This window comes from Alligator sinensis, unplaced genomic scaffold, assembly GCF_000455745.1.
Source record: "Alligator sinensis unplaced genomic scaffold, ASM45574v1 scaffold392_2, whole genome shotgun sequence".
In the NCBI taxonomy this organism is placed as follows: Eukaryota; Metazoa; Chordata; order Crocodylia; family Alligatoridae; genus Alligator; species Alligator sinensis.
Genome location: NW_005842145.1, coordinates 629,865 through 640,391, shown reverse-complemented (window position 1 = coordinate 640,391; position 10,527 = coordinate 629,865). Strand labels below are relative to the sequence as shown.

General features: G+C 44.3%; 1 protein-coding gene across 1 annotated transcript in view; it reads left to right on the top strand.

Moving 5' to 3' along the window:
- Positions 1 to 10,527, top strand: part of SLC1A1 (solute carrier family 1 member 1) — a 75,991-nt gene that overhangs the window by 46,856 nt on the left and 18,608 nt on the right. The window contains exons 6-8 of the mRNA XM_006025416.3: positions 336 to 443; positions 2,480 to 2,664; positions 8,579 to 8,686. Of these exons, the coding sequence (XP_006025478.1) occupies positions 336 to 443; positions 2,480 to 2,664; positions 8,579 to 8,686 (401 nt within the window). The remainder of the gene's footprint in view (positions 1 to 335; positions 444 to 2,479; positions 2,665 to 8,578; positions 8,687 to 10,527) is intronic.

Below are 10,527 nucleotides of genomic sequence, written 5' to 3'. Positions count from 1 at the left end.
CCTGCTGAATTTGGAAGTCCCCTCTGCTAGTTGCACCCATTCGGCTCCATCCCCCATGGAACTACAGACATTGCATGCAGTAACCAGAAACTTTCAGAGCAGACTTTCCACCTTCCTACACGGACATGAGTGCTTGATGTAAAGAAAAACCAGTGACTCAAATTCATTTGAAAACTCTACATATGTACATTATTTCTGGCTAAAAATCTTACAGATGTCTGAACTGTGCATCTTTTCCTGTTTTACTGGGTAGATCTGCCATTTTTCATTTCTCACTTGCTTATTATTTCCAAATAAAATGCATCATTTCCTACCCCTTCTCCCTAATATTTTAGTATAAAACCAAACGTGAAGAAGTAAAACTTACAAACGAATTGGAAAAAAATGGCTCCATGGTTACAGAAGAACCTTTTACAGTTGTCATGACAACAGAGGTTTCCAAGGTATGGTTTTTATTGTTTATTTTATTTTTAAAAAATACAGATATTAGAACCGGAGAGAAACTGTAAACAAAAATGTGTGTTCAAAATATCAGTAAATGATTAAACTGATAACAAATGGCTAATAAAGGAAGCAAATTGATAAATTTTAATCCAAGTTACAAAACTATTTAAGTTAGAAAAAATGAAGGACTGCTAGAAACACTAGCTAAATATAAGAAACCTGGAGGATTTCGTGGGAAAACAACAGGACAAATAAAAAATGACATGCAAATAACCCAAAGTTCCATACGTGCTAGTGAACTGTAAACGTGCTGAATGGCTTAAGGAAATAGAGTTGTTATAGGAAGTTTGTCTGAATATGCATATCCCATGTGCAGAAGAGGTTAAAAAAACAATTAAAATACTAGTAGGTATTACAAAAATAAAGGAGTAGAAAATTATATGAAAATTTGACAGCATATTAGCTGATAGCATGTGTTAAATGTTGACTGCTGCTCCTCAAGATAAATAAAATAAAGACTGAAAAAGCAAAATAGACTTTTAACCAATCTGATTAGAATTATGCAAAGACTTACACTGGATGACAGCTTGCAGACTGAGATTAGTTTAGAGGGGAGAAGAGTAAGAAGGGATTTAATAGATGGACACAAATTATGAGCAATGCAGTATAATGAATATTGATTTTACACTTGTTTTTAATATTGCCTCATAATATAAGAGCAAGGGGACATTAGCCTAAATGAAAGGACAGTAACTTAAACTTGAAACTGAAGGTAGTAGAGAATCTCCACTGCCCCGTAAATATTATATTTACATTTTTCTCTCATACATTTATACTGCACCTGACATCTAGAGAAAGTTGAACCAAAGCAGTTTAAGTCTTTCACTGAAAAATTGTGTATCAGATTCTGCCATCAAGTATGTAGCTCTACTGACTTCAGTTGAATTATGTACATGTAACTGAGAGCAAAATTGAATGTCCTGAACCTGATTACCTGCTATACTAGGTCTCTTTATGGCAATCTAGATACAATAATCTTAGCAAAGGACCTTCATGGCTGGCATTGAGCTGGTTTAAGGATTTTGCTCTTATTCCCCATTGTGCATCACAGGCATGTTGAAGGTGTAGCTAGAGTTAATACGCTATATTCTGTGATTCATAAGGCACTAAAACCCCTTATACATGTAATAGGTATCGCACAATTAACTGGTTAATTCCACAGTTATCTTAAGACCAGATATGCACATAAAGTGCTTATCACACAATAGAAAGCTCCACCAGCTGTAAAGTTAGACCTAAAAAATATGTACTAACTGTATGACTTGTTGTTATCAAGCTTTAATTTGCACATGTAGTAGGCTCTCCCCCACAACTGCTGGAGACTATCAGCCCTTCCCACAGCTGCAGATGGTGGGTCCCCACAGCATGCCACCTGGCAAACCCCTGGGGCAGAAGGATTGCTGTGGCAGCGATCTCCCAGTCCCGTTGGTGTGTGAAACCCCCAGAGTGGAGAAATCACCAGTGGCAATCCTCCTGTCCCAGGGGTTTCATGCACTGCAGCTGGGAGCCCCTCAAGTGGCGTGCCTGGCATTCCCAGGTACAGGAGCTTGCTTCTTGTTGGTACATGGGGAGCCCAGGATTGGGATGAGATTTAATGCATGATCCCACAGTCGCGCCTCTTGCCATGTATGTATGTATGGCAGGAAACATGATTGTATAAATTACACATTAGATCTCATTATACCTTTACCTGCACAGGTAAAGGAGACCTGAGAAGCAGATCATGAATTAGAACAGCGTTGAGACCACTGCCACCTAGAGCAAGGTGTAAGAGGTCCTAAGAGCTTTAAAAAACAAGGCTCATGAAGGCATTTTAAAGTGACATTAAACCTTCCAGTTCCAACTGCAAATATGAGAACTGAATGGCTGAGAAAGTGACTCTTGTTACTAAAAAAAGTTAAACGTGTTTTCATTTTAGGACTGGCAAACTAATTACCCTGTCCCTGTTTAGTAACATATTTTTCTGAATCTACAGAACAAAACCAAAGAATTCAAAATAGTGGGCATGTATTCCGATGGCATCAATGTCCTGGGCTTGATTGTCTTTTGTCTCGTCTTTGGAATTGTTATTGGGAAAATGGGAGAAAAGGGACAAATTCTGGTGGACTTTTTCAATGCACTCAATGAAGCTACAATGAGAATAGTCCAGATAATCATGTGGTGAGTACAAGGATAGTCTGGTATTTCCTTCTTCCCACTTTCAGCAAGTTTTGCCACTGATTTCAGAAGGAACATGCTCACACTGTGCATTTTCTTTTATATTGTTCCTTACAACAAACTACTTCTCTTCTAAAGCTGGTAGAAAAGTCCTCCCTACAGAATTAGACTCTCCTGGGGATTTTGGAATTTGAGGGTCTCATTCCAGTCATTTAAAGGGTTGGAAGGGACCACAGGAGGTCATCTAGTCCAGTGCTTCTCAAACTATCTGATGTGGCGGACCGGCAATTTTTTTTCCAGTGGGCCAGGGACCAGTGCCCAGTTCAGCCGGTGGCAGCAACTGCGTGTAACAGCGCTACACAAATGCGTGACCAGCTGTTTCTTTCTCTTTCCTCACCTCGCACGACGTGACATCACCTGGAGTGTTGGAATGTACAAACTGTAGCGTTATGACATGCTTGCTTGTCAATGTTATACTTCTGAAAATATATTTCTTTCTTTCCTGGCAACTTGCTGCGGACCAGCAACTGGTGGCTCACGGACTGGCACCAGTCTGCGGACCACCACTTTGAGAAGCACTGGTCTAGTCCAATCCCTGCTCAAAATAGATCATCCTAGCCAGGACTTTGTCAAGCTGAGCCTTAAAAACCTCCAAGGATGGAGATTCTATCACCTTTTTGGGTAACCCGTTCCAGTGCTTCACCACTCTCCTAGTGAGAAAGTTTTTCCTAATCTCTAACCTAGTATCTTCCCCTGCTGCAACTTGAGACCACTGATCCTTATTCTGGCATCTGCCACCACTAAGAACAGTCAAGCTCCATCCTCTTTGGAATCACCCTTCAGGTAGTTCAAAGCTGCTATTAAATCCCCCCTCAGTCTTCTTTTCTGGAAACTAAATAAGCCGAGTGCCCTCAGCCTCTCCTCGTAAGTCATGTGCCCCAGCCCTCATACCATTTTTGTTGCCCTCTGCTGGACTGTCTCCAACTTGTCTACATCCTTTCTGTAGCAGGGGCCCAAAACTGAACACAGTATCCAGATGTGGCCTCACCAGTGCTGTATAGCGGGGAAGAATCACTTCCCTCGATCTACTGGCAACACTCCTACTAATGCAGCCCTGTAGGCTGTTAGCCTACTTGGTAACAAGGGCACACTGTTAACTCATGTTCAGCTTATTGTCCACAGTAACCCCCCCGGTCCTTTTCTGCAGAACTGCTGCTTAGCCAGTTGGTCTCAAATCTGCAACAGCACATGTGATTCTTCTGTCCTTATTAAACCTCATGAGATTTCTTTTGGCCCAATCCTTCAATTTGTCTAGGTTACTCTGGATCTAGCCCTACCCTCCAGCGTATCTACTCCCCACAGCTTGGTGTCATCCAGAACCTGGCTGAGGGTACACTCCATCCCATCTTCCAGATCATTAATGAAGATATTGAACAAAACTGGCCCCAGGACCGACCACTGGGGCACTCCACTTGATACTGGCTGCCAACTATACATCAAGCCATTGATCACTACCCGTTGAGCCCGATGATCGAGCTAGCTTTCTGTCCACCTTACAGTCCATTCACCCAACCTGCACTTCCTTAACTTGCTTGCAAGAATGCTGTAGGAGAGCATATCAAAAGCCTTGCTAAAGTCAAAGCATGTCACGTCCACTGCTTACCCCGCATCCACTGTGTGGGGAGTCAGCGAGAGCAAATTGTCTCGTCATAGAAGGCAATCAGGTCAGTCAGGCATGACTTGCCCTTGGTAAACCCATGCCAACTGTTCCTGATCACTTTCTTCTTCAAGTGCTTAGAAATGGATTCCTTGAGGACCTGTTCCATGATTTTTCCAGGGATTGAGGTGAGGCTGACTGATCTGCAGTTCCCTGGATCCTTCTTCTTCCTTTTCTTAAAGATGGACACTGTATTTGCCCTTTTCCAGTCATCCAGGACCTCCCCCGATTGCTGGCCATTATCTCTAAAAACTTGTGGCAGCTCTACAGTCACATCAACCAACTTCCTCAGCACCCTCAGATGCCTTGCATCTACTCTTTCACCACTGATGACTGCTCATTGTCTCCCCAAAGTGTGCTGCCCAGTGCAGTAGTCTAGGAGCTGACCTTGCCTGTGAAGACCTAGGTAAAATCGGTTTGACCTCAATCCCTGGTAAAATCCTGGAGAAAATTATAAAAGAATCCATTACAGACAGGCTAGCAGAAGGCAATATTCTGAAGGATAGCCAACATGGCTTCATTATGGGCAGGTCATGCCAAACCAACCTCATTTCCTTCTATGATCAGGTTACTCGCCACCTGGATGGGAGAAATTAGGTTGATGTCATATACCTGGACTTCAAAAAAGCCTTTGACCTGGTCTCCCACAAAGTCCTCATGAAAAAATTGGGAAAATGCAACCTCGACTACTTTACGGTCTGGCGGTAGGTAACTGGCTCTGTGGTAGGACACAGAGAGTATTAATTAACAGAACTGGGCCATGGTGAAGGGTGACCAGTGGCATCCCTCAGGGTTCAGTACCTGGACCAGTGCTTTTCAACACGTTCATCAACTATTTGGATTCAGGTATTAAAAGTGAACTAGCAAAGTTTGCTTAATGACACCAAACTACGGGGGAGTATAGTCACACTCAAAGACAGGCTGGCAATACAGGCTAACCTGGACAGACTCATGAGGTGGGCAGACCTCAACCTGATGTCGTTTAATACAGAGAAATGTAAAGTGCTCCATCCGGGGAGAAATAATCCACAACACACTTACAGTCTCAGCAGTGCTACGCTTGTTAGCACTACATCTGAACAAGACTTGGGTGCCATGATAGACAACAAAATGAATATGAGTCACCGATGTGATGCCGTAGCTGGCAGAGCTAATCAAACCCTGGCATGCATCTACCGAGGCATATCAAGCACGGCTAAGGATGTCATCCTCCTGCTCTACTCAGCCTTGGTGATACCGCAGCTGGAGTTCTATATCCAGTTCTGGGCGCCGCACTTCAGGAAGGATGTGGAGAAGCTTGAGAGAGTCCAAAGGAGGGCAACGTGCATGGTTAGAAGCCTTGAGACCAGGTCATACAAGGGTGGGGGCGGGATATGGGCGTGGCTTGCCCCAGGTGGAAGGGAGCAAGTGGCAGCAGGGCAAAGCCCGCGCTCCCAGCACTGATGCAGGTGCGGCAGCACTGGGAGCAGGGACTCTGCCCTGCTGCGGAGTAAGCCACGCCTGCATTGCGCCCCTCCCCGCATGGACTGGACAAGCAGCAGCAGGGCATAGTCCCCGCAGATCCTCCCACCGGGGTAGAGGCAGGCACAGCCAGAGGAGCCACAGGAGAAGTCCCCATGGCTGTTCTGGCTCAGGCCCAGGCTTCTGGCACTTAAAAAAAAAAAAAAAAAAAGCCTCATACTCACCAGCTGTAGGAGTGATGATTGAGGCCTCTGGGCACTTGTGGCAGAGCCCCTCCGCAGGGCAGTGGGAAGCAGCGGGGACTGCCACTGCTGCTTGGCACCTGTGCCACACCTGTTGCATCCTACTGGTGCAGCACAGCTCAGCAGGGCCAGGAGGCTGGGCCGGGCAGCAGATGGGGAAGGGCAGGTCAGCCATGGGGCCTTCTCCCATGGATCACCCTGCCCAGAGAGAGGCAGGCACACCCAGAGGAGCCATGGAAAAACCTACAGCTGCTCAGCTGTGCACCTGCCTGCCCCTGGCCGATCTGAATCGCTGAACCTCTCTGAATCAGCACCTAATCTTCCGAAGCTGATTTGACCAAATCACTGTCCTCCAAATCAGCCAAATCCAAATCTAAATCAAATACTTCCTGATTTGCCTCGGCCTACTAGCCAGAAGGCAGCCCCCACACTATAGCACCCTCATGCCTCAGAGAGCCCCAGTCACCATCTACACGCGTGTTGTGGTGGCATAAATTACTCCACCATAGGACAAGTATTATCCTATGGTGGAGTTAATTTACTGCACCCTAATACCAGTGCACATGTAGACTGTCACACTTTACTGCAAAGCTAATTAGTCAACTGCAGCAAAGCATGTGTGTAGGTAAAACCCCAGTATGTTGTTTACTGCTGTTAGTTGAATAGGCTCTCTCACAGCAACATGCACCACACCTACCTAAGTGTTTGTAGGATTAGACTCTGATTGCAAGATCTCAATAGAGCATACTCTGAAACAGTATGGCTCCAAAGCATTTGTCTTAATTTAAGGGGAGTTCATAGACTGTAAGGCTGGAAGGGACATTGGAAGATCATCAGGTCCAGCACCCTGCATCAGGCAGGAAAGACAGCTGGGGTCAGCTGACCCCAGCAAGGTGACTGTCCAGTCTCCTCTTGAAGATTTCAAGGGCAGGCGATTGCACCACCTCTGGAGGGAGCTTATTCCACAAACTGGACACTAACTGTGAAGAATTTCTTCTTAATGTTGAGCCTGAAACAGTCTTCCAGGAGTTTGTACCCATTACTCCTAGTTTTCTCCAAGGGTGCCCTGGTGAACAGTTTCATAGATTCATAGATGTTAGGGTTGGAAAGGACCTCCCCTGGCCTGGGCATGAAAGAGTGCTGGGTGCAGATGACCCCAGCTAGGTGATTGTCCAGTCTCCTCTTGAAGACCCCCAGGGTAGGGGAGAGCACCACCTCCCTTGGAAGCCCATTCCAGATTCTGGCAACCCTTACTGTGAAGAAGTTCTTTCTAATGTCCAACCTACATCTGCTCTCTGTCAATCTGTGGCCATTGTTCCTAGTTACTCCACAAGGTGCCCTAGAAAATAGAGCATTTCCTATTCCCTGCTGCCCTCCTCTGATGAATTTATAGGCAGCCACAAGATCACCTCTCAGCCTTCTCTTGCGAAGGCTGAAGAGATCTAGGCGCCGGTGCACCCCCTGACTGGCTGCGCTTGCCGCTCAGGCGATGAGCGAGGGGGGCCAGTGGGAGCACAGGTGCTCCACCTGCGAGCACCGGCCAAGGAGTGGGAGCAGTCAGCCCAAGGGGGATCCCCCCATCCCATTGGTGAGATTGGCCATGGGGGGAGCCCCACCCCGCCCGGTTGCTGACTGGTACTGGTGGCACCATTCGCCCAAGCCAGGTGGAGCACTTTACATTTCTCAGTGATGAACTTCATCTGGTTCCGACTCGCTCAGTTTGCCAGCCTGTCTAGATCTGCCTGCATCTGTAGCCTATCTTCAAGTGTGACCATGCTTCCCCATAATTTGGTGTCATCCATGAACTTGGATGTGGGGGTGAAGAGCTCACTGGCCAAATCATTGATAAAGATGCTGAAAAGTATTGGACCAAGCACCAACCCCCGCGGGACACCACTGGCCACTTCTTGCCAGGACAATGTTCATTAGGAATCTCTGGGCCCTACCCTGCATCCAGCTTTGTATACTATACCAAGTTCTATACTCTGTTCTACAATGCAAAAATTAGTGCATTGTCCTGCTATTTGAAAATGCCTAAAGTGATCCCAGCAAAGCTTACAGTTCTGCTCTCCCATCCACATCTCCCTGTGGGACAAGGACGAATCCTACTTTTGCAAATACTTACATATGCAAACAAAGTTATGCACATGCAGAATCATTAGCAAGATTGGAACAGTGTGTGCACACCCTTTCTCACCTCTCCAAGCTCTGTTAATATAGTTGTTCTATGTTTCTGCTAATTTTATTCCAACACTTAAGTATACAAAAACCTGAAAGATTATTCAAATAACTTCTAGCATAGCCTTTCCTAAATTGACTATTCTGTTAAGAATTATTATCCCAAATTATTTTTCTAAAGTGATGAAAATAGCTTTTCGAAATTACAGAAAAAAAAATAATTTTGTTATGCAAGAAATTATTTCTTAGCAAAATCTGTGCAACATTTCAGCACTACAAGAGGATTGGTTTTATAACTGAATTGTTTTTTGCCTCCTAGGTATATGCCATTTGGCATTCTCTTTTTGATTGCTGGGAAGATCATAGAAGTTGAGGACTGGGAAATCTTTCGCAAACTGGGTCTTTATATGGCTACAGTACTAAGCGGGTATGTCATTCCTTGAAGGTAAAATGTAAAATTTAGGCAATACATCAACTACATTTAGGATCAGATGCAATGCAATTACATTTTAATTATCTACTACAAACCAGCTTTTTCTATGCCTAGATATAAAATGCTAGAAAATGATCTTTGAGGGGAGATCCCTAAAATGAGAATTATAGATAGGGTAGTTTATATTAGAAAAGTACTTTTTGCTGCAAAAAGTCATTCCCCTCGCAGCCTAAACAAAAAAAATGGATTTCTGGTACTCAGTACTTCACCTCTGTTTTAGCTGGACTCTCAGCAGATAATAACATATTTTTCACATACAACATGCCCCAGAATATAATACACACCTTGCTTTTGAAAGGCAAGAATTAAGAAAAAAAGAGATTTTCCTTGTAGTAAGTAACTGAGTTGCAGCAACTGGAAGCCAAGCCTACTCATTGTTTTCTCCCTCTGAAGTGCTGTAGATTTTCTGTTTCATCCGGTGAAAGGCCAGACCTGCTCTTACTGTATTTCTTGCATATAATGAACGCTCCAATTTCCAGCAGCTTGTTTTTTGAGGGAAAAGACATGTTGTATGTGAGAAAAGACAGTATTTACCTCCACTAAATACAGCAAAGATTGGAGTCCTGGGAGAGAAGGTTTGTGCTATGGGGAGACACCCCCAACAAGCTGCTGTGGTGATTGGAGTTTACCAGCCCATGGAAAAGGTTGTAGCACTCTCCCCAATTCTGGAAGATCTTTGGCAACCTGTGAGAGGTCACGGGGATCTGCACCTCTATACTAGATGAATTCTCTAGTAGTTTATCCAGAGGGGGAGTAGTAAGTGATACACAAGCAGCAGCTTAGCCCCACATCCACACCAAACAGGTGATTTGCATTCTGTGCGAATGGATTTGGGGCTATGATTTGGGTCACTGGCTCTTCAAGACAAGAAGAGCTGACAAAGTCACAAAGGCTTTAATCTGAAGCCTTTTTTAATTCTTCTTAAAAAGAATAGAGAAGTCTATTCTAGGCCCCGTGACTCTGCAAAAGGATCCTTGTGGGTAGACTCTTGGGCCTATCTTAACCCTTTTGCAGGTCCGGGGCTCTAGCCAGGACAGTTTAATTGCTGTAAACAATTATACCTTGTAATAGATAATATACAGCTGTGAAGAATATCCCACAAAGAAACCTTTTAGAAAGATAAATACATATGTACAGCACCATTAAATTAAGTGCATTTAATTTTCTGCTTTCAGTGCAGTGAAGCATAACACCGAGACTGTCTGGGTTCACTGCCTTAAGCCTCTGCTCTTAAAATTCCTTGAGCATGCTGAGGATTTATACATGGTTTGTTTAAAAGCCTGATCCAAAGCACTTGAGAGCTTCTTCCCCCCCCCCCCCCCCGCTTTTTTTTTTTTTTTTTTTTTTAAACATATGTATGCTGTTCTTCAAAAGCAGCTCACAAGTTTCCTGACAAATGAACAGGGGAAGGGGTCACACTTGTTTTCTTAACACAGACCTTCCCAAACTGGGCAGGGAAATATATTATTTTTATATTTTTTCTGAATATTTAAAATATATAATGGTCATTATTTCAAAGTATTTTTCAATATTGTGTATATTAATATGTCTGGACTAGAAAGCAATAATACAAAAACATTCACATTAATGGTTGTTGTTCAAAATGTAATGACTGTGAAAGTTAAAGCTTTATTACAGATTCAGAAATAAAATATTTGATCATGGTTGTCACGGCGGGGTCCTCGCGGAGGGCCGTGTGCTCCTTAAGGTCCCTCGCTCCGTGTCAGGCCGGCCCAAGGCACCCTCTAATTCTCGCCCGCCACGTCTTGTTGGAA